The 25,172-nt window shown below is 37.0% G+C and overlaps 1 protein-coding gene across 1 annotated transcript in view; it reads right to left on the bottom strand.

Moving 5' to 3' along the window:
- Window positions 1–24,307, bottom strand: part of ETNK1 (ethanolamine kinase 1) — a 33,873-nt gene extending 9,566 nt beyond the window's left edge. Inside the window, exons 1-6 of the mRNA XM_026678243.2 lie at window positions 23,886–24,307; window positions 16,551–16,810; window positions 14,232–14,372; window positions 13,873–14,015; window positions 8,018–8,101; window positions 4,975–5,135 (exon numbers count right to left, since the gene is read on the bottom strand). Of these exons, the coding sequence (XP_026534028.1) occupies window positions 4,975–5,135; window positions 8,018–8,101; window positions 13,873–14,015; window positions 14,232–14,372; window positions 16,551–16,810; window positions 23,886–24,056 (960 nt within the window). The 5' untranslated portion in view covers window positions 24,057–24,307. The remainder of the gene's footprint in view (window positions 1–4,974; window positions 5,136–8,017; window positions 8,102–13,872; window positions 14,016–14,231; window positions 14,373–16,550; window positions 16,811–23,885) is intronic.
- Between the last annotated feature and the right edge of the window lie 865 nt (window positions 24,308–25,172).

Genomic DNA, 25,172 nt, shown 5'->3' on the forward strand with positions numbered 1-25,172 from the left:
GACCTAGAAAATCTAGAACTACGCCACCTTCGGTCCGATCTAAGTATAGTATATAAAATCATACATTGCAATGTCCTACCTGTCAATGAATACTTCAGCTTCAATCATAACAATACAAGAGCAAACAATAGATACAAACTAAAGGTTAATTGCACCAAACTTGATTGCAGGAAATACGACTTCAGCCACAGAGTGGTCAATGTCTGGAATCCTCTACCTGACTCTGTGGTTTCTTCCCCAAACCCCAAAAACTTTAACCTTAGACTTTCTACTATTGACCTCACCGTTTCCTAAGAGGTCTGTAGGGGGCGTGCATAAGCGCACCAACGAGCCTACCATCCCTGTCCTATTGTTTCTTTTATTCTTATATGTATCCATGTATTCACAACTATGTTTTTACTTATACCTATTATATTGTAAGCAATTGCCAAACCAAATAAAATAAAAAATAAATAAATAATTTTTATTTAATGCTGTATTTTAGTATGAAATTGCAAGATAGTCTTTGACTTAACAAGGGTATGTTTAGTGAACGTTCGAAGTTACGACAATACTGACAAAAGTGACTGTTTTTCACATTTATGACCATTGCAGCATCCCCATGGCCACATGATCAAAATTCAGATGCTTGGCAATTGACATGAATTTATAACTGTTGCAGTGTCCCAGGTTCATGTGATCACCTTTGTGGCCTTCTGACAAGCAAAGCCAAAGGAGGAAACAGATTCACTTAACAACTGTTACTAACTCAACAACTTGAGTGATTCACTTAACAACTGTGGCAAAAGAGGTCATAAAATAGGTTAGAATTCATTTTAACAAATACCTCACTTAGCAACATAAATTTTGGGCTCAATTGTGATCATAAGTCAAGGACTACCTGTAGTCATCCACTAACACCACCTATTTTATGAATAACTACAAACATTTGTCTGAAATGGTATAGGGTTTCCTGCCTGAGCAGGAGGTTGGACTAGAAGACCTCCAAGGTCCCTTCCAACTCATTCTGTTATTCCAAAGAATTTGGTTCCGTGGTCTCACAATAATGGCAGAAAATAGAGGATAGTTCAGAAGGTCCTTAGAAAACAAACCGACATGGTTAGCACTTGTGCATACCATGACCAGAATAGACATGGTGGCACCTGATGAAGGCCTAGAGACTTTTTTTTCTCTCTGCAGATGAACAGTGTATAGATGGTAGTAAGCAATTAAAACAGACTGATTCCTATTTTCTAAGGATGCTTTGGTTTCGACTGGAAATAGGTGCTTTGGAACATATGGCAGTGTAAACACAATTGTTGGTGACTATCATTAAAGTAGCGGTGTCTGTATCCATACTCTGGAGCCTCACAGCAGCTGCACTGTCCTGGAGTCAGACACACCTGCTTTAACAACCACGAAACAGCTCCTGCCTTCAAGCTCCCGTGTGCTCCTAAACAACTTTTTCCCCAACTGCACAACCCTATTTAATTTATATATGCATACAATGCTGTAAAATGCTTAGGTGTTCTGGGGTGAAGAAAAGCAAATTAATTGTTTTTAACTCCACTTCTTTCGAGTCACCTGTGAATTCACACATTAATGCCCAGTGGAGGGGTCTGTTTGACACTTTCTAGAATTGTAAGGCAGAGGGTCACTGCACGATGTGCCTAAATAGGACTCTTGCCTGAATTCATTATCTAAGACTCACATAGGAGATATGAAGGAATAGTGAAACCATCTGAGACAAGCGGGGCAGGCAGATGTGTTTGTTGCCTGAACCCAAACATAACGCTTGAGAAAATTGTGGTTATGGGTAATAATAAGTTGTCGTCCCCTGTAACTTTGGTGCTTGACTAAGATGAGTCAGTAATAAATTGCTTGCTTGGAAGAGAATATGGTTGTATAAATCAACCAAGGGGAGTGTCACGCAAAGACTGCAGATCTCAGGCAGGAAGGGAAGACTGAGGCTATGTGTCAGCCTACTGTAATTCAACTAGGAAAAGGAGCTCCAGGTTGCTGATGCTACCAATCACATTTGTGGAGCATGTATGGATCCAGGAGGGAGAATTTATGCTCAGCAAGTTCCTGGTAAAGTTTGACTGTTACCTCTACCCATTTAGCAAGATGTTTGAAGATCGCACTCTTTGAACAGACTTTGAAAAGTCTGAAAAATCAGGATTTAAATGCTGGTACTGATAAAACAGTATCATAGGATCAGGATAAAAACTAAACTAAAATGGGCATGGAAAAGAAATGAAATGATGCTCCCAATATGTCAAGTTGTCCTTGACTTACAACCACTTGTTTAGCATCTCTTTGAAGCTAAGACACTGATAAAAAGTGACCTTATGCTGCAACGTAAGCATCTTTTCATACTTACGACCGTTGCATCATCCCCATGGACGCCGATCAAAATTCGGATGCTCGGCAACTGACTCCTATTTATGACAGTTGCAATGTCCTGCGTTCATGTGATCCCCTTTTATGACCTTCTGACAAGCAAAGTCAACGGGGAAGCCAGATTCACTTAATAACCATGTTACTAACTTAACAACTGCAGTGATCCACTTAATAACTGTGGCAGAAAAAGTTGTAAAATGGGGCAAAATTCACTTAATGTTTTGCTTAGCAACAGAAATGTTGGCCTCAGTTGAGATTGTAAATCAAGGACTACCTGTACAGGGATCCTATAGTCACCATCTAACACTACCTATTTTATGAATAACTACATTCCCAACGATTTGGTTCTTGCCTCATGATAATAGCAGAAAGTAGAGGCTAGTTAGGAATGTTCTTAAGAATGCAAGACAACGTGGTTAGCATTTGTACCTACCATTGCCAGAATTGACTTGTTGGCATCTGACAAAGCAGTACACAGAGCAGAAGTGAGAGGAGGAGCTATTTTAAGTCCATGCAGGGGAGATGAAACATATCACCACTGCTGGAGTGGAGCCAGTCACAGTGATGCAGTGTGACAGAAGACCACCTACCTTTGACTGCTGAATCAGCGGCATCACAAATTGTATTTAATTGCTGCTTGGCACCATGTCCTGCTTCCATTAGACAATTTGTCTCACACAAAAAGTTGATGCAATTTTATAAGATTGAAAATAAAGAGGGGGAAAAAGATCTGGTTAAGTGTTAAATTGCATCTGAAACTCTGCAATTTTCAGCCTTTCTTATCCATGCATGCAAAATATTAATGATGGTGAGAGCTTGAATAAAATGTATCCAATATAATATTTGAATTTAGTGCTATAAGAAAAAGCACTCCTCTACTCTATTAATCACATTGTGTACTGCAAAATCAGCAGTAAAAGAGGTGGTTTCATCACCTAGGATATTTTAGGGTATTCAACAAGACTGAAAGCACTAGAATTTGGAGAATGGGAACAGTATCATCTTCTACTTAGTATTTTATCCTCTCAGAAGACAGCAAGAGAATGTGCTGTCCCTCTAATTTGTTAATTGCAGGAACATTCTAATGGATATAGATCAGGTGATCAGCAAAAGTTCTGCTTAGAGATTAATGAAGCAGATCCCATGGATTGATGGCAATAGAAAGAATGTGAAGCTGACTTGGGAGATGCAGTCTTCACTAAGGATAAGATGGCAATATTGGGCCAAAAGAATGTTGGTTGTATCTCAAAATAAGGGATCTGTCTGAATAAAATTCTTTAAGATTCCTACAACTAACAGAGACATACTTGGAAAAGGTATCAAATGTTTGGTCAAAGATGTGATTGGGTAGTAGTCACACCTTTGGCTAAGAATATGGAAGGAAATTGGATACAACTGCTTCTTTATCATGAAAGAGGACCTGGTGGGCAGGGAGGCAACTGAACTAAGAGAAATGGACCCTTTAGAAGCTGAATAATCATGAGAAGGCCAACTACAATCTTGGTGATCATATTATAAGTTAAAGGAAGCGTCTCAATTTTGACTATCCTGATGAGTAAGTAAGTAGCCCAAAGAAGCTACTTGTTTCTCAGATCAACAATTAGTTTAGAAAAAGAAAGCTAGTGAGGATTGAATAGTATAAATTGGACAGTCTTAGGGTGGAAATGGTAATAATGGACTTGGAGATCATTATGAAGGGGCTACTGATTACTAGCACAGATGATGTTACCTAGTTTGGGTAATGAAACGTCTGGAAGAAAAAAACCAAGCTCAGAGAGCACTACAGATCCCTGACACAGCACAAGGATGATCACCTCAAATATGAATGTGCTGAGAAAGTGGTGGTTGCAAACACACTGAAGTTTGAGCAGGAAGTGTGGGAGGCACCTGCCAAATAATTTCATGAAATCTAGAAGATTCTGAAGAGGGCTTGGCATAAATACATAAACAATGTGTGTAAATCACAGAGACCATGCTGAAAAACCTACTTGTTCAATATGTAAAGGAAGTGCATCAGGCAAAGTGGGCCTCTTCTATGCACACAGAGAGACACAGACGCACAAAATTGAATGCCATGATTTGAACCATTTCTCTGGGACAAAATCCCCAACAGTAATGTTTATTTTTTTCCTCCAAGTTAAGGATAAAAAAAGACCAGCACTTTTCATAGAAGTAGCAAAGATGACAAAAGCATAGCACTTGTGAATTTGGTGTGGCTATCATAAGAGGGAAATAATGAGTGTCATTTTTAGGCATATGAAAAGTACTGTCCTAGAAAATTTGAGCATGTTTGATTGCCTTTGAATTGTCATTCCAGAAGTAATTGAGCAGGTTTTTTTTTGAAAATTATTTCCACAAAAACTCCATCAAAGCACCCCTCGTGTAACAAGTATGGTCTGGAGGAAAACCCACATATTCTACAATCCCACAGAACATTCTTTTTCCTAGTTGGTTTGGCATGTACCAACTATAATCTAGGAGCAAAATCATTGAATTTTCACTGCCACAAAAGATGAACAAGAAGATGTAAAACCTTGGTCAAGATCACTTCCACCCGGTCCTGGGATTAGGAAAAATAAAATCTAAACTTACCAGAGCAAACTGGTTCACTTGGACATAGAGCACCTCAACCTCTTTTGCAGTGACATCTGTTCCAAATCCTTTATATTCCTTGTAAGCTTCCAAATAAGATCTCAACCATTGTTCTTGCAGCTTTCTGCTTGGATAGAGGTTATAGTCAACCTCACTCACTCCTACAAAACAGTAACTCGTTAAAAAGAAAAATTGAAATAAAAAAACTAACGAATTCTGTATTCCAGTGTTCAGCTTTGCTCTTTATTTATCTCAGAATCTGAAACAGAAATTATGCACTCTTTTGATCCATGTCTTGGCACCTAATGTTCTTTAGTACCCATCAAACTCCCCACTCTTTATTTTTTTAAGATTATTTGTATTTAAAAATAGATAGGAAAAAAACAAAGTAGTAGCCTTAAGAATACTCCTTTTTTTTCCCCAAGCATCCAAGAACATCCAAGAAGCGTTTTTATAAAATGAAAATGGGACCTGACTAGCTAAAGCTTTCTTCTTCTTCTTCTTTTTTTTGCCTTTGGTGCATTGAGGATTTCTGACTGTGTGAAGAGAAGAGTGGGGTGGGGGCAGAAGAGCAGTTGGGAGGAAACTGCCATGCCCAAGAAACGAATAAAGATAAATATATTCACAGCTACTCTTCAAAGATTCCACAGGCAGGATTTAAATCCAAGCACAATCTCATTTCAAGTTTCACTCTATTTAAATATTAAATTATAATATCCCACAAAAGAGATTAAGTCATTTGGTTTTGCCTTCTCCAATAAACTAGTTTAGAATGAGTCTTAACTGAGGAAATTTAGGAACCCCTTTTCTTTTTTTAAACAAGAACTGCTCCCTTTATTTCTCATCCAACGTTCTTATTTGAAGCCAGAGGGGAATAGCAAATTTTTTGGGCCGTTTTGAAGAATTCAGGCATTCTTACAACACTGAATAGAGAAGTCTAACAGCTTTTTGTTTCACCTTTTACTTTCTCTCTCTGCCTCATCCCCCTGCTCCTAATCCTGAGCCCTATTTTCAAAGCCTCTATGGTCATCAGGCTCAGAGACTCAAAATAGTCACCCCCTAAAGATGAGCTTTCCACAAAAGCAGCTAGTGGTTTCTCTTCACTACAGCCATAATTACCATAGCTGCAGTTTTGTGGGAGCCAAAGTACATAGCATGTTGTTTACATAATGTTTTCTTAGTTAAGAGATGAAAACTAGGTTAGCAGCCTTAATGGAACCTGCTGTCATATGCAGCATTCCCTACTTATACACTATCAAGTTTTGATACAAGTTGGCCAATATAGAACTATCAAAATTAATCTTTACTTCAGGATTGTTTACATATCCTTTGCATGCTTGGTATTCTAAGCTACAGGCTACTTTAGCAGCAAAAAATAAAACAGAATGCTCAAAGCAGGATATGGATTTAGTGCAAAGATAGCTTTTAAAAATATAATGTAGTGAATAGTATGGATATAAACTTGATTCAGGCATATTTTTTCTCACTTCTTTCATTTATTTTATTAGTTTCTCCAATTTGTATAATACTGTACAGCAAGTAAATATACAGTCCATATACAGTCCATATATTATCAGAATTCAAAATGTGCCTAACAATACCCAAAAATGACATGGCAACAGGTGCAATTATTAGCAATTAGTTTAAAAAAGCTGACCAGCAGTCCTTGTCCTACTATACTGCATTTTTCATAACAATGTAATCCTTATCGCTCCTTACTTAGCAAAATACTCAGGCAATCCTGGTTTATTTTATATATAGCTTTTATTAGTATGGTTCAACTTCAATGAGCAAAGCCCAATTTTGCTACACTGTTGGTAAAACCAGACAGACTTGATTACATCATGATCTATCTGTAAATTATAATGTTTTATTCTGTTTAATTTGCTGGAAATTATTTGAATTCTGTTCAATTACCATAATAAAGAATTAAAATATAGTTTTCCTAAAAGACTCTTTCAAGAACTATTTTTAAGGTCCATTCAAGGTGCCAATGCAAAATTTATCTAAAAATACGAGCAGCTTCCCCAGATATAGAAAATATTTTTAGGATACATTGTACATTGGCACAAAAATACCCTAAAATATTCTTGTGATATTTTTAAAGAAAACAAAAAGAGATGCCATTTTACAAAACCAGACTGAGACATCCTTAACTATAGATGGGAATCAAATCCAAAGATTTCAAGATGTCTCTCCAGCAATGCTAAGAAAAAGAATTTGCATTTCTCCCAGGAATACTAAGGAGTAAGCAAATCAGATATAAATGGAAAATTTCATTTGTTCTGTAAGTCATCTTGGAAATGAAAAAAAACAAACCCAGTATTAAAATGAACTTTTAAAAACAGTTATGCAATCCAGGCATTTCTTTTTCACATATTACATTCCTTCCTCTAAGTAAATGGAGCACAAAATGCTTCCAATTTTACATAATTTCACGTGCATTATGGCACAATTTTCATAGCTGAAATTGGTATATTAAGCCCGAAAGACTGCTTTGTTAGAGCATATTCACACAGACTTTCATATAACCCTAATTAAGAGTTTTAATGCTTCAGCAGGAATACCTGTTACATTATCACCTTGTGGAGGAGCAAAAGGGGTACATGTACTCATCCTTTCATTCCCCCCCCCCCCAATTCTATGGAGGAGGGCTGGCCCCGTAAGCTTCTGCAACCAAGGATTGCTCACATCCTTTCTCATCCCAGGAATTTAAAATCTATATTGAATTCTAAATGGAAGACTTCCTGCTGCCACCATAGGCACAATGAAGAAAGGGAAATAAGGAAGCCCAGGCTGCAGGCTGATAAGTGAGAGGATTTATTTTAGGTCCATTGGGTCTTCTTCCCAGGAAAGCAGCTATGTGTGCAAACACATGGAAGCATTCGGAACAAGTCTCAAAGTACCTGCCCATGCCTTGCAAAAGATGTTTTAACAAATCTGAGAAGTGGCTCTATTTGTACAACTGCACATTGTGAGGCACTCATCCAATCCTGATGCAGTGCTAATGTCCAAGCCATTAGCAGCCAGGTTACTACCGTACCTGCAAACTCATTGAAGTGGTTCCCAATATCATAAGCCAGGTAATTATATCCAGAGTACTCGTAGTCAATGAACTGAACATCACCTACACGAGACACAAAAATAAAATTGGTAAGAGTAAGAGCGGAGTGCTGTGAATCTGCACTGTGCCCCTTAATACCTGCCAGTGTGTTCCACTCTGCTGTGCTGTATAGCATGCATTTTAGGAAATTCCAAGATTGCGGTTTTTTTGTTTGTTTTAACGAACAGAATAAACTTCTTTATCAAAGATACTTCTCCTTAATTACTTAGGGATAGAACCTCTGCTTTTTTACCACAGGGGGGCATCAGTTATCTTAAATTCCATTAGTTAGAAGGATTTGGTCTCTGAATATAATATTCAAACAATTTTTATACTATTCCTCATCCAAAGGGCTGAACACAAAATAAGTTAGTACAGTAATAGGCAAGGGGTTCTTTAATAGAATGCTTATCATTTTGCAAAAGGGGTATACGTGCTGTTATTTTGCTTCCTTTATACAAAATGTGTTCATTTTGCTTACATTACAGCACATCTTCCCCAAGTGTTTACCTACTATCAGAACACCAACTGCATGAAGCCATATGGGTTGTATTCAAATATGAATTCATATTGTCATTAAATCTCTCCTGCTGTATATCTCAGATTAAAATATGAAAAAAGGAAGCAGCACTATATATTTCCAAGCAATAGAGAACAAACTTTGAACACCTAAACAATTAAACTGCTTTTCTTTACCTTAAGTGTGTCCAATATATCAAGGGAAAAACATACGTGGCGATACAATCATAAAGAGTAGTTTATATTATGCAGTGCAAGGAGAGGCATTAAATGTTCTCACTGCTAGAATATATTGCCAGCAATCCTCATCAGTCATTCCAAAGAAGCTCTGGGAAATATAATTCCATAAGAGGACTGAGGATATGTCGGTCTATATTCCAAATATTCTATCTTCCATTACATATTTCAGGATTCTTTGTAAAACGTGATTATAGTTAATTGAGAAAAATGCACATCAGATACATAATAAATGTGGTCAATTTTAAGATGCCACAAGACTTAGAATATTTTTAGTTGGGATGGGTGGTGGTGGACAGACTAATATAGTTAAAACATATACAGAGGCTTCTCACAATAGTATCTTATAAGCCAGGGAGTAACTTTATACCCTACAGGCTAATCAGAAAATATTTTGGATGGCCCCTAAACAGATCCCGTTTCCCAAATCACTCATCTTATAAAGATGATTCTATAAAAACAAATGCACACTCAGTTTAACTCTTCTTTTGCCATCCAATACAGCTAACCTTTAACAGAATTATACTACATCTGAATGTTTGCAGTTAAAAAAACAAAACCAATAAAGATAGCAGGTGAAAAACCTGCATGCACAATACTAAGTAAATCAAACATTATTTGTATTCAAGGTATACGTTAATTATGTCTGCAATGCTGTTATCACCATACGTTAACCCCTTGCTAACTTCCAGTTATAATTAACAATATTACAAAACAAAAACAAAAGACAGAAAGAAAGAAAGAAAATGAAGCTAAGATACAGATGAGGCTGTTACCAGGCTCCGTGCTCTCCTAGGGGGAGGTGCATGCGAACAAGTGATGCGATAATACCTCCAGTCAGTGCCTGTAAGTAGCACGGTGCACGCCGCCACTTGGCAGCAACAATGGCATACCTAATCTGTAGCAGATGAAGAAAATTTGGCAAACTCATATTTGACAAGACACAAAACTTTAAAGAGAAAAGTTCTGCATTTCACTGGTCTTTCTTTGACAGACTGACATTACAGTGGAACTCAGCCTTAAATTTAAGTTTTGCAAGAAATTCAATCACTGCCGTCGAGATGCGCGGCTCCATTTCATTTTGGAGTTTAAGGAAATAGGGGCTGCTGCCAGACATAATGTTATCATTTGGATGCAATATTTTTCATTTGTTTTTGGTTTTCTTATGTAATGAATCATAATTACAGGCAAAGGCATTGTTCACCAAATATTCATGGGAATGGCATGTAGCATGGTCCCCAAAAATCCTCAGAGTAATTAGACCCTGACTCCACATGTGTTTTAAAAATCCTGATTAAAATTATGTTTATGGTGTCTGACACATTCAATGCAATGTGAACATCCAGCATATAGCGAAAGAAAAGGTTTATGCAAAAACAGTTCGGGCTAATTGCCTTTGTCAATTTCCTCTTACAGAGAAGGGATGCAAACAACTATACAAATAACGTGCATTTGTAGTCAATACAAATATAACTATGACAGTATTTCTTCAGGAAAATTAAAAACAATGTCAAAATTAATCTTCTACTCCCACTTCTTCAAAGTTTTGAGTACTTGCTACTAATTGCAAAGCAATATATTTGGTTTACTATATCTTTAAAGATCATTAAAAGGTACTAATTTTCAACTGGGTAAGCTACAATGACTAAATTTAACAGCTGAATGCATTGATAAGCTTTTATATACAAATGTAATCAAAAAGGAGAAATTTAGACTGTTAACATCAGATGTGTTGGAACTGGAATTATATTTGAACACTTTTGTTATTATTAATAAGAATATATTTACCAATAGTTCTTTTTTCTGTTTTATATAATTGACAACTACAGGAGAATATTTTAACATTAAAATAAAGTAATCTTCTAGTAGGAAGCTTCAGAAAAATTATACTACAATTCAAAATTAAGACATCAAATGCTCTTGAAAAATTATTGCACATTTCTCTTTAATTCTACGGTTAAATTCTTTTCACATCTGCCACCTAAGCCTTATTCAACTATAACGTTTGCAGGAATTATTTACTTATTTATCCAAAAGGAAGTCTTACTTTCCCCTCGTTCCCCCCCCAAAATTAAACTTCTCAAAGGAAAAGTCCATTTCAAATTTGCTGAGATTATAACTGCAGTCAATTTTTATTAATAATTGGGGCAGGGGTTTCATACATGCATAATCGCTTCAGGTAACTACTATAATTGTATGTGCTATACTTTTAAAAGGACTTTATACATTTTTATGGACAAAGATTAACTGAATAGTCGATAACATTTTGAAATGATCTAGTAACACTTTAAGTTCAAGTTCTTTGAGTGCAAAAAGTGTGTAACAAGATTAATTAGAAATTAAATGTTTCCTGCAGTTGCTTTAATAAATAAGTCACAACAAATGTGCTTTGATTCTTGTTTCCTTGTTGTTGCACTACAGGTAGAAGGAGGAAGCAATCAAATTAAGGTTTGTTTAGCATTATATCTGAACTGTTTAGTTCTGTCTCAATATGGGACAATTTGTAATTAGTTAAAACATCTGGACTCTAGATCCAGACCTGTTTGCACAAAACCACAGATTAAACAAATCAGTTTGTTCAGATTCATACTCCTCTGGAGACATTCGTCCATTTCATTAAAAATTATCTAAACAATTTTCTCTGGAAAGGATTTGTTACTGAGACAAATTAAATCAATAATAATAATAATAATAGAGAGAGCACCGTGCATCTTAAAGATTTTTTTTCAAGTAGCTTGCAAAACATTTCAGCATGAGTGATATATTAACAGCACTATGTAAGAATTTATCTTCTACTGCACAAAAGTTAAAGTTAAAGCTGAGTTTCCACTGCAAAAATAAATGGTTCCTCTATAATACTGTTATGTACCAGTTTCATAAACACTGTTGCCAAGTACAAGACAATACACAGTTTTTTTCCAGTTTGCTTATTCCAAGGTTAGAAAGCAATACTTCATACTTCAGCAATGCAGAAGTCATAAGCACCATTAGGGATTGCTCACAAAATCAGAACTAACAAATAATAGTTATGCCTATTATTTGTTAACTTCAACTACCATAACATAACCAACTTGTACTCTGCCCTAACTGTGTATGTGTTGTGCTGCAACATTTAATAAACATGTCAGCTTTAATGGTACACTCTAGCTACTATATGCGCTTAGTATTCCCCCCCCACCCTTTTAAAAGTTTCAAGCAATTTTACATTTTTAGAATTGTCCCTCTCCCCCTCCGTTCCCAAATACTAAACACTCACACACTGGTTTTTGTAGAATTGCTCTTAAATGATGTACTGCTCTCACTGATTTATTCTCCACTCTGTTCACAAAAGAAAATGACAGCAGATTTGTTTCAAAAGTAGGCATGTGACGCCTAGAAACCTTGATAGTGTCTGAACTTTTGTCAAGATACTTGTTTAAAAAAATAGTTCCATCAGCTCTACAGAAAAGACACTTTCCTCAGATTTGATAAAATAACTCTCAATGATATGAATTAAGTTCACATCTCTTATTCAAGCATATATTAGGACTCTAAAGTCAAATCTAAAGAGAGTAATCTAGACAGATGGCCAATAAGTCACATTTATGTATCAACAGGTGAGGGTCTTGGCTGCAAGAGAAGAGCTATGAGGAATTTAATTTCTGGCTGTGATTAAAATCTCACAGATGGGTCAAAGGAAAAAGCAATAATTTCACTGGTGTCTCTTTAATGTAGAGTTTGGATTGAACTGAGAAAAAAAAAAGCTAACGTAACTGTCATTGTATGGCTTTGAAGTATAATTTCCACATAGGAGAAAGTTACCATTTCTTGAATTATTTATAATTATTTGAGAAAACCGAAGTCATATGATCATCTAGGAATTTCATATACTACTTCAAGTTTTAAAGGAGCTGCTTGTGAAGAAACCAGTGAAGAAAAAGAAAATATCAAAAAGTTCCATGCACTTTACTTAAACCAATTTAAGGGGGACATTCTATTTATTTTTATCCCGATAAAGCAAGCATCAGCTTCAAGGCACAATGTTCTATGATTTATGTCATCCCATCCAATTCCTATTTTCTTGAATTTTGTTGATTTATTTAATTCAGACAAAGGTCTTAGTCCAAGTTAATGCTGTTAAACAGAAGTTGTATTTTGAACTTGGAATGGGAAATCAAATTCCCTCCAAAGTAATTTCCTTCTCTATTCCAATATGAACTGTATTTGTATTGATTTTAATAAAGATATCTCAAATAGTCTTGAGAACTCCAAACCATGCTTTCAGTCTTAGGTTTATATTAAGACCATAATCTGAATTGGGATATATGTAATTCAAAAATATAATGAATATGAAAAGAGGGAGGGAAACAGGCATGCATTGCTAGCTTGTCCATATTATCATCAAATAATCAGGTTATGTCACTGAAAACAGTAAATGTGGAAATGTTTTAATACCATTGGACCATGTTATCAATTATAGGCAATTCTCACAATAATTCTTTTCAGAAGTTGAACACTTCTGAAACTGATGGCAAATTAAGTCAAAAAGCCAATTTTCAAAATACTTCCAACAGAAAATACATTTACAAACAGATGCTCAACATTAAAGATACCTATGTACCTCATCAGCAGGTATAAACAGAGAATTGGAAAGTATCTTTTCAGATACTTCACCATGCAGAATTCCTCCAGGACATCAATATATCTGATAATTCAGAATACAGAGATAATACACAATAACCTAGAGACATTTGCTCCCAAAACTATCAGAAATAACAAGTCTGAATCAGAGTTAAGACAACAATTTATTCTTAAATTGCTGCTGTCTATACAGTACTTAGAATAAAAATAGCTATATGGAAAATAATATTATTTACTGTAAATATTATAAACCTTCATATATTAAAATATCAGTTATGGCTATTAAAGCAATTTACAAGCAACATTTAGAAATACTCTAACATAGATTTGAAATTGTCCACCCTCCACAAGCTGTTGCTCTAAATCAGGCAATATAAAACAATTTTTAAAAGTTACTTACAGCTGTGTTCCATACCTACCTTGTTTTCCATTGTAGATGATATTTTTACACAAGACATCATTATGACAAAGTACCACTGGTGAACCTAGGTTAGAGAGTCTCTCCTTCATCCATGCCATTTCATCCTGTAGAATTTGACGGCTTGGCACATCTTGTAGAAACCTTTTAAAATTTGAGAATGGTTAAAAAAAGTTTCAAGGACTTCTCAGAACTTTATGAAGCTTCTCCTATTTTGGTGGTGCAAGTTAAAACTTTATGAGCTCCACATATTCTAAAACTATACTTTCACTTTACATTTTTAAACTAGAGAGGGATATTGAAATATATTTATGTATGAGCTCGGAAATAATTGTCATAGATAGAGTTTAAAGTGCCTACCTCTTATGCAACTCCTCATCTGCAAATTCTGTTGGTGCAAGAGAGAAGTACTTTCCCATCTTTATCCATAAGTTTGACTTGGGTATCCATCCATTGTGAGCATGAATAGCATGTATTTTAGCAAGTTGTCTTGCTATCAGTCTGAAATACAGGTAATCCTTGAGTTATGACTGTTCACTTAGTGACCGTTCAAAGTTATGCGATAACCCCGTGTTTACGTCAAAGTCCCAAAGTTACGAATGTTGCAGCACCATAGCAGTTGTTTGCCTTTACGAACGACCTTAGAGGCACTGAAACATTCACCTATTTCCCTCCCCCCCTGCCGCTCTCCAAAACTGCCTCCCCCTCCCATCCTGCCATGCTGGACTCACTTACCTTGCAGAGATCTGTCTCTTCTCTGCGGCAGTTTCTTTGCCTTTGAGGGAGAGGAGAGCAGGACGATTTCTCTTCCAGTGTCTGGTCAGCTTGCAAATGCTTTTCATACCAAGAGTGAAATGTTCTGGGGGTCATGATCTCGCATGACTTCAGGTACCCATTCTCTGTAAAAGTGGATAGGTGCCAGAAGTCATGTGAGATCATGGCCACAGAACATTTCACTCTTGGCCCCAAAAGCATTTGCAAGCTAATTGGATGCTGGAAGGGAAATTGTCCTGCTCTCCTCTCCCTCAAAGGCAAAAAAAACGCTGCAAAGAGGAGACAGATCTTTGCAAGGTAAGTGAGTCCGGCATGACAGAATGGGAGGTGAGGAAGCACCAGGTATCTCAGTGGGTTGGGAAGGCTTGGTTGGCCCGTTCCATCGCTAGCTCTCCCCATGGCCTATCCCACCAAGATACCTCATGCACTTAACGATAGCAGGGAAAGAAGGGAATGATCACTTTCAAGTTATGTTAGTCACTCCTACAAATCCTAGAGTTAAAATTTGTAATTGGGAGGTTCCATTACATTCGTAACTTGAGGATTACCTGCAAAATGAAAATTACATTTTAGAAAAGCCACTGTATTTATACATTGTCTTTTATCAATCTCAGCTCAGAACAATCAGAAAGTTAGTTGTATATTATTAGGACTGCAATGGCATAGAAGGTAATTAGTAAATTATTTTGTTTTAAATGAGAAACTCCACAGTATAATGTTATTTTTTTTAAAAAAAAAATCTTGTATATTTGATAAGATAGCTGCATGAAAGAGGATGCTGAACCAGAAAGGACTTTAATTCAACAAGATTAACTTCATGGCAGAAATGTATATCTTGATGGCTGGAACATCTTCTGCTCCATTGTGTTAACTTCCATAATGTTCAGAAGCTTTAGGCTATAACTGGAACCCAAAATTATTCTTACTACTAACTGCATTGCTTCTATCCCAAAAATGATAATTCTGTATTCTCATCATCTGGCAGGCACCTAATAAAAACCTGAACTACAGTCCCATACATTTTTTGCAGAATGCAGATAGCTATAAAGGGGGGCAGGAATACCATTTTTCTTCTTGTAAAAGCAGGGGTATCAGCAAAGAAGCAAGAAAAATCCACTGTATAATATCCCAATAATTCTACAAACCACAAAAACCAAACTGATTCTTTGAGTAAATGTGTAAGAAATTTATTTTTCTAAAGTCAGCTGATTCAATCACCTTGGAAGAAATTGTATAGAGTATCCATCATGTTAATCAAGTATATTTTAAGATAAATATCCCTATGTATGTTCTGAGATAATTTAAAGCAAGCTGGGGCAAATGACTAAGGAAAAATATTCTAAGAAGCTTTGAGTATTATAGAGTACCAATAAAATTCAAGCCAGAAAAACAGAATCAGTGGAAAAATATTCAGAAGATAGATAAAGCTAAATGAGGAACATCCCTGGCAGATTTGCAAAATCAGATTAAACCTTTATTACAGCCTTTGGATCAGAAAGCACAATAAAACATATAGACTCATAATTACTAATAAAACTTTCAAATTCAATAAAATTATATAAAATACAATGTTATTTCAAGATACGGTCTAATAAAAAAGCAAAAATATTTGGCAATAAAATTACATAAAAGCTACACTATCAATCACAAAACTGTACTGCAGAACAAAGGTGCCGCTGGAATAATTGTGTAAGGTTTCATCCATTAAAATCTACATTAATTAACTAAGATTTTAAGCTATTAATGAACTGCATTTTAGAACAATAACCCACTTTTAGGAATCAAATTGATTTCTTTGGAAATTGATTTAAATGTATTTAATCAAAAAACACTACAAGCATATTATTGTAGATAGCAACCTCTTTGAATAAATTATGTGTAAAAGAAGACTTCCAAAATGCTTACCGAAATATCTCTGGGTTGCAAACATGTTCTGGATCCAGAGCCTCTCCTTGTATGAACTCATAGCACAGGCCATTGCTGAAGGTGCAGTAAAGTTGGGGTGCACAACCATGGGCCTGCAGGACAAGGAAGCTCTTCACTTCCTCTTCTCGATCAACTAGGAGTTCTGTCTTATTCCCATAAATTCTAACAAGGACAACATCATCCATTTTTTCATCCACATAACAGCCAATGAGTTTATTTGTGATTCCATCTGTAAATATCTGCAAAGAAAAGGCAATGCTTTTAGTTTAGTGAAATAGCTGTATATCTTAACTACCATTACATTATGTTTTGCCTTGAAAGAAGTTTGCTTGGCAAAATTTGGTTGACCTTTTCTGAGTTCAAAAGGTAAATTGGATTGGGCCTGGCTAATACAGGTAATTCTCAACTTACAACCATTCATTTAGTGACCATTCAAAGTTACACCACCATTCAAAAAAGGGAGTTATGACTGGTTTTCACACTCACGACTGTTGCAGCATCCCCATGATCATGTGACCAACATTTGGTGATTGGTAACTGGCATTTATTTATGACAGTTGAACTGTCCCTGGGTCATATGATTGCCATTTGTAACCTTCCCAGCTGGCTTCCAACAAGTGAAGTCAATGGGGAAGCCATATTTGCTGAACTGCCATGATTCACTTAACAACCATGGCAAAGTTTGTAAAATGGGGTGCAAATCACTTAACGGTCTTGCATGGCAACAGAAATTTTGGACTCTATTGTGATCATAAAGCAAGGATTAACTGGGCGACTTTAGGTCATTTATTAAACAAGATTGTTTGCTAATCAGGAAAGTAAAAATGAAACAAAACATTTCCATGCTCTTCCCAAAATGAATATAGATATATCTGCATAATCACTAGTATTATGCTGAACTTATCTAAGTCTTAACTTTTCTCAACCAATAAATACAACCCACTTTGAGGGATACAGAATAGCTGAGTAAAATTACTTCCTAATTTAGAGATGTCTCAGCTAAATTTAAACATCTTTGTGAGTGATGGCACTTTAGAGTCCAGTTTATCATAAAATTAACCTAATAGAATAACCATAACTCAATAGTAACAAATGTAATTAAAGAAAGATTTACTAAGTGTGAAAGTATGCTGTCAAATAAAAAGAATTATTTTATTAAGAGCAAAAATGAGTACCGGAAAATAGAAACAGCAACAAAAGAAAAAAAAAAAGAATGCTAACAACAAAGACATTACACAAGGAAGAGAATGTAGTGAAATTCAATACTTGAATCAAACATAAATCCAGTATCAGTTTAAGTTTTTTAATGTATTGGCTTTCAAATTTAACAAATTTAGATATCTATTCAAGAGAGCCTTATTTAGTTTAGATAAAAAGAAATAACATCAGGAACCATCAGGAAGCTGGTGATGCCACATCCCAAAATTTAGGACTAGATCTCTTCTCCAGTGGTTTCACGTAACACAACCATGTTGCTAACTTAATTGTAGCGATTCACTTAACAAAAGTGGCAAGACAGGTCATAAAATGGGGTAGAACACACTTAACTGTCTTGCTTAGCAACTGTGGTTCTAAGTGGAAGACTACCTGTACTATATCTGCTTAATATAGAACATGTTTGTAACACTTTTGCAGAATGTATTTCAGTATCTCTCCCCCACCCCCGCAGTTAGACATTTTAGACAGCAGAGGCTGCTGTGGTACTTTTCTGACTAACCCAATACTATGATGTCAGCAAATCCAAGAGCGAGAAGTTCAAGAAATGGTTGCCAAGAAAGAATATTAATAGAAGGGGAAATAATGGGTTCCTGGTATAACCTGTCTCATGAAACATCAATCTTGACATGCCCCTATCTTTATGCTACTGAAGCAAGCATTTCCATAGGAACTTAGCTATTTCTCTTTCATACACAGACAGAAACTATAATTTGTTTTCTCCCTTATTTAAGATAACAGAATCCCAGGCTTTATCACTGTTATTCTTTTGCATGTCCTAGGTATGAATGAGCTACGTACAACTACTGTAATAACCATATTTAGTTATTATTAGTGCATCCCTGTAAGCTATAAACATATTCTCTCCTGCCTCCAATGAGTTCAAATTCTTCATTAAATTTCTATACAACAGTTTGGCATTAGCCCAAATCAATCAAGTAACACTATCTTTCTTTGTAGCTTTAGTATATTGAATTCTAACTACATTTTAATTTTACTGCTGCACAACCAGGGAGGCAATGATGTTGGGAATTACGCATGCAGAAATTATATGTAGAAATGATTTCCCCCTTTTGGGAAGAAAACCTATCCCCTCCTGATACAATTGTGACGCCTATCTATCAAATTATAAATATAGGTTTAAGAAATAAAGTGTGCAATTATGTTTCACTTGGATGCTTATGTTCTACATTTCGTATAGCATACCATAGATTTATATCAATTAACAGTGAACAAAGCTTACAAATGAACTATAGTCTGTCTGCAAAAATAATTTTACCCAAGAATGCAAAATTACAGCTATAGATGCTTGCATCAAATGAACTAGAAACTACTAAAACTAACTCATTATGTATATACAGATGCATTTAAATTATTAGTATTTCTAGCATTTGCTGCCTTCCAATAAAAATAGGAAGGTCATGTTACAAGAAACCTCTTGTAGCATCGGTGACAGAGCACCTGGACAGAAACCTTCTGCTATAGAGTTCCTTTTTTGGATTAGCTTAACTCTGAAACAAAGATGCCCTGCCCCTCTTGATGTACTAGAACACAGTCCAGACCTCTAGCTCTTCTTCAGGGATTAAGCTGTTCCCGAGAGCTGGAGAGAGGGCTGGAGAGGGCCCGAGAGCTGGAGAGAGTGAACCAGTGTTACCCACCAAGTTGTTTTAAGTCTAATTACTATAATATAACAGGAAAATTACAGTATTAGCTGCTCAGCACCTTTGGGCTGAAAAAACTTTTTCCAATTTCTACACAGACAGTCTTCAACTTACAATCACAATTGAGCCCAAAATTTCTGTTGTTACATAAGACAGTTAGATGAATTTTGCCCCATTTTTATGACCTTTCTTGCCACAGTTGTTAAGTGAATCACTGAAGTTACTAGTAACATGGTTGCTATGGGAAACTGGCTTCCTCACTGATTTTGCTTATTAGTGGGTCACAAAAAGTGATCATATGACCCTGGGACACTGCAACTGTCATAAATGTGAGTTATTTTTCAAGTGTCTCAATTGTGATCACAAGACCAGGGGGATGTCACAAGAGTTTTAAAAGTTAAAAAGGGTCATGTCACTTTTTTCAGTGCTGTTGTAACTTTGAACAGCCACTAAATGAACTGTTGTAAGCCGAGGACTACCTGTATTGCCCATCTCACCTGCATGACTCAGAGCACAAATCTTTACAAATAAAACAGATAAATGAATAACTCATTTTTACATTATGTTCTCAGTTTGTATGGGTGCATATGGATAAATTCCTTATGCATCAGAACCAAAAATTGCAGTGACATCATAAGAGCAGGATCAAGTCTATGGAATGCAAATTTACAAGTAGTTTCTCATGCTTCCATTCCCACCTTTATATATAGCAGTTTCTGACCTAACATTTTCCTGCTGAAATTTAGCTATAATGGTGGTGTGATTTAGGATTACTTTGAGATTCTTAAAGGCTGCTTTTCTTTGGAGAGTTCTTTTTAAAATAAATAAAACTAGCATTCCATCTTATATTAATTCATCCTTAACCAAAGAGTTTACTATAGTATTGAAATTGAAGGGTCATTTGCTTAAGCCATTTTCTTTTCCTTAAGACTCCTTAATAACTCCAGCAATTAGATAAAATTTTATTAGGATCAGGCAAAAAAATATATAACAAAATTTTATAATTATTTATGAGAAGTTGAATTGGAAGAAGAAATTGTAAAAGGGAACATGATTGCCTGGAGTAGGAATGTAGGACGTAGTATCACCTTAACAGAATGGGAAAAGGTCTGGGGTAGAAACAATAAGATTACAAAATCGGTAGCATATAAAGAAAATGCCTATAAAATGTTTTATAGATGGCACCTTCCTCCTTTGAGATTAGCAAAGATGTACCCCAATATGAGTCTGAATTGCTGGAAATGCAAAAAAAAGAGGGAACTTTTTTCCATATGTGGTGGTCTTGTACAGAAGCTCAAAAATATTGGCAGAAAATTAAAATTTGGCTGGAAGAAATGACAAAAGAGCAGATCGAATACAAACCAGAGTCATTTTGTTAGGGATCTTTGACAAACAAATATCAAAAAAAGCGAAATACATAATACACATTTTGACAGCGGCTAGATTAGCCTTTGTATGCTATTAATAGCGTAACATATTTTCTATCATTTTTCTTGCCCTAAGCATACACCTCCTCTGTTTGTAATGAGTAATTGATATGTCAAAGATTGTCAATATTTAGTCACAAACAAGATATTATTTTACTAATTCATTTAAATGCTTTGTGAATGTTTAGCTTTACAATTTAAAATACTTTGAAGAAGATACCAATATTCATTATTAAAAGATATGTTAGTATAATGTAGAAGTGTATTTTACAGATTTTGAAACACTTCATTTATAAGTCCCTGACAAGAGCCAGCAGACAATTTTATTTTTTAATTTTATTTTAACAATTTTAATTTCATTTTATTTTATTTAGATTTTCAATAAAATTATAAACATATCAAAATTAAAATGCATAGTGTAAATATTTGACCTAAACGAGAAAAAAGGTTGCAAACTTTTTAAAACAGGATTCAATTATCCATGTCGAATTGTAGGAAAACCTACAAGGACACAGGTTTCCTACACTGCTTTAAATACATTTATTCAGTTTTCCAACACTGCTTTAAGTACATTTCTTCTTTGTTTATTGTGAACCTGAACTTGGTGATGACTTTCAGTTCCTCCTGGCATAACACAGCTACAATTACAATATGCAATCTATTTTTCTATCATATTATTTAAATGTTTCTGCTGCCTCTCAGCAAGTGTGGTATAAAATCTAGCTGAAACCAGTAAAACAGATAGTGCCCAAGCTCATAGTAACACTTAATTTCCTAAACTGATATAATTTAGTAAATTATCCTTTTCCAAATTCATTATCACCTATCTCACATAAAAATTATCATTTCTACTTGGTATCTTTTTCTAAATATGGTCATTGAGGCATAGAAGCAATTACTGAAACAGCAATATGAATGAACAAATGAAATTCATTAGTGTTGGAACAGATAATGTCTGTTTGTAAAAGGTAATGCTAATGTATCTATTTCAAACAAATGCAAACTTATACATGTTCAATTTTTAGATGTAAGTGAAAACCTTTGCTTGAGATAATGTTCTAGGGCTTAAAATCAACAGGAAAAATGTTTTGCACTATATGCTTTACAAAGTTTTACTCTCCTTGAGAGCACCCTAATTAAAGTTTTTAGCACTTAACAAATACATGAAATCAGTGCTCCCTATAATATGCAACATGGGTAAATTCTTCAGGATATTTGATTAATTGTATTGTTTCAGAGTTTTATTATGCACTATTTTTAACTTTCAAAATATAATTGCTATCTAAAATAGATTATAGTTTCATTATTACTTTAACACCAATATAGAATTTTACTGAGAACAAGCCACATTTTTAGAAGCATTTTTTACATGTAGTACAAAAGAAATTGGCTAAGTGAGGTTCCTCGAAAAGAAACTGAAGGGAGTATAAGGCTACATTTACAGTCAATCATTTTCAGGCTAGGAAAGGCTAGGAATGCAGCTTTCATCCATACAAGGCACATCTGCAAGAGAAGAAATTTTAGTGGAACAAAGGTGATGGCCTAAGCTTACCCAGGTGCTTAGCTCATGGGTGGATAGTTATCTCTGGAAATGCCAACATTTTATTTTGAGGCAAAATAATACTTGTAGTAAGCATTCTCATATACATTCAAATTCTATACTATTATAACTTTAATATATAGTCATTTTGTGGAGACATTGCTCTTTGAGCTTGTCTGCTTACAGATTTCATTACCCAACTATGTATCAACATCAAATCACCAAGCCCAAAATCACCAAGCCCAGATAGCACTCCATAGTTCAAATCCTAAACTACACATATTCTATCTTATGGGAGAGACTCATTTGCATCAAAGACATATTTAAAGAATCAGGAAACCCTGCATTCTTAATCATTCATACCAGAGTTACACCAAGATATGCACATGTATGACAAGGGCAGAACGGTAGCTTTAACGCTTAAAGATTAAGATGCTTCTAGGTTCTCTGTTAAAGATTAACAGAGCTGTGATGCAAAGCTCAGGCAGACACTCAGGCTTGGTAGACCGCTGAAAACAGTTCAAACTCTATCAGAATCCAATCCTTCTTAACAAAAGAGAAGGCTAACCAGGACAATGGATGCAAAAGAGAGAGAGAGAGAGAGAGAGAATTGTGCTTTTGGTCACTTTCCCCGGAAAGAGATAATAGGCCTGCTGGGATGACACTCCCAGAAGCCAGGATGTTGCTAAGCTTGCCTTCTCACCAGTAACAGAACTGGGATGCTTGGGGGAAAAGGAAAGACATTCATTCCTCTCAAACTTAGATAGGGTGTGTGTGTGTGTGTCCTATTCCTCCCAAACTTAGGTAAGAGTGTGTGCGTCCCAAGCTACATCATCCTTTTCGAAATGGGTGGGAAAAGCCTCCCCCAACTTCCAACTCTCCCCAGTTTGGGCGTGCGGGAGAAGAAGGAAAATCCCCCCCCCCCCCCTTTTCCCCTTTGCAGGAAAGCTTAGGAGAAACGGGAAAGGCGGACAAGCAGACCCGCCCCGTTCCCCACCCACCTCCAGACACACGCTCTCTTGACACGCGTCTCGCAGGCCGGCCAGAAAGACGGCAACAAGGCGGCGAAGCCTCCTTCCTTCTTCCTCCTCCTCCTCCTCCTCTCAGGGGGCTTCCTGAGGAAGGGGGGGTGCTGCCTCCGTCCCTCCCTCTCTCTCTCCCCTCCCCGCCGCCTTCCAGAAGCGCCGGATTCCCAACTCCCACCGCACCCCGTTGGGGCGGGAGACGGCGGGTACGGCCTTCTGCGAAGGGCGCCCGAGTGAGCGAGCGGCGGGGCCTTGGTTGACTCTGCTCAGCCTCGGAGCGCCGAGAAAGACGCCCGAGGAAGATGAGGAAGAGGCGGCGGCGGCGGCGGGGGAAGAAACCCGGCTTTGGTTCAACCCGGGCCCGCCCTCCGCAGCCCCTCACAGCCGGCCACCGCCGCGCCCCCTTCGCAGCCGGTGGGGCCGCCGCCCTGGACTTTTTTTTTTACCTTCAGCGTCACCTCCTCGGGCTTCCAATCGGGCCTAAGCCGGCGAAGCAGCTCCAGGGCTCCGCGGCGGTAACCCGGATTGCCGCCGCCCGAAGGGTCCCTCTCGCTGACGAAGATGTCCAGCTTGGGTACCTCAGGCGAGCCCGACGGGACGTGGATGTAGTTGTCCATAGAGAGACGACGAGAGAGAAGAAGAAGAAGAAGAAGAAAAACGAGAAGAGCGAGCGAGCGAACGTGAGGCGCCTGAGGAGAGAAAGAGAGAGAAAGCGGAGCAACGGCAGCAACTGCGGCGTCACGCGAACAACGCAGCCGGCAAATGAAAGGCGCGAGACCGGCGGGGGGGGAAGAAAAAGGAGGGGCTCGCTTCTCTCTCTCAGAGCTCTGCCCAGCCCTCTTGGCTCTACGACGGGAAGCTCCGCCCCTTTGTATTAGAAGGCACCACGCAGGCGGCGTCGCCGCCGCCACCAAGCACGCTCCGGCGCAAAGCAGCCTGGGGGGGAGAGGAAAAAAAAAAAAAAGGAGGGAGGAGTGGCGCCCCGCCCAGGCTTCTCGGGGTGCGCGTGCTCTGCCGCCTTTTTTTTTTTTTGCTGCTGCTTCTCGTCTGGAGCTTTGAGGGCGATTCTCCGATATTGGTTAAATGCTAAAATGAAGGGGAGGTTTTTCCCCTCCTCGTTTTTATTTATTTTATTTTGATTTATTTATTGGTCAAGCATGTAATCAGGGGTCTCCAACCTTGGCAACTTTAAGCCTGCTGGACTTCAACTCCCAGAATTCCCTAGCCAAGCAAAGTTGGCTGGGGAACTCTGGGAGTTGAAGTCCAGCAGGCTTAAAGTTGTCAAGGTTGGAGACCCCTGTATTAGAGATCACATGTAAATATAAACATGATTATGAATACATGAAATAGGTATGAATAAAAGGGAGACATTAGGACAGGGACGTTAGGCTGCACTTATGCACATCCCTTACAGACCTCTTACGAATGAAATCGGTGAGGTCAATAGACAAAAGAACACAAGAACAGTTTTTTCCTGAAAGCCATCACTCTGCTAAACAAATAATTCCTTCAACACTGTTCAACTATTACAAAGTCTGCACTACTATAACTGTTAATCTTCTCCTTATCACCCATCCCCTCCTACTTGTGACTGTAGGACTGTAACTTTGTCGCTTGTATCCTTATGATTTATATTGACTGTTTCCTAGTATGATTTGATTGCTGATTATACCCTATGACTATCATTGTGTTGTACGTTATTCTTGATTCTTAACGAATGTATTTTTTATGTA

The sequence above is a fragment of the Notechis scutatus genome, chromosome 6 (assembly GCF_049901735.1).
Source record: "Notechis scutatus isolate UNSWTSFEM ecotype Mainland chromosome 6, rNotScu1.2, whole genome shotgun sequence".
Classification (NCBI taxonomy): domain Eukaryota; kingdom Metazoa; phylum Chordata; class Lepidosauria; order Squamata; family Elapidae; genus Notechis; species Notechis scutatus.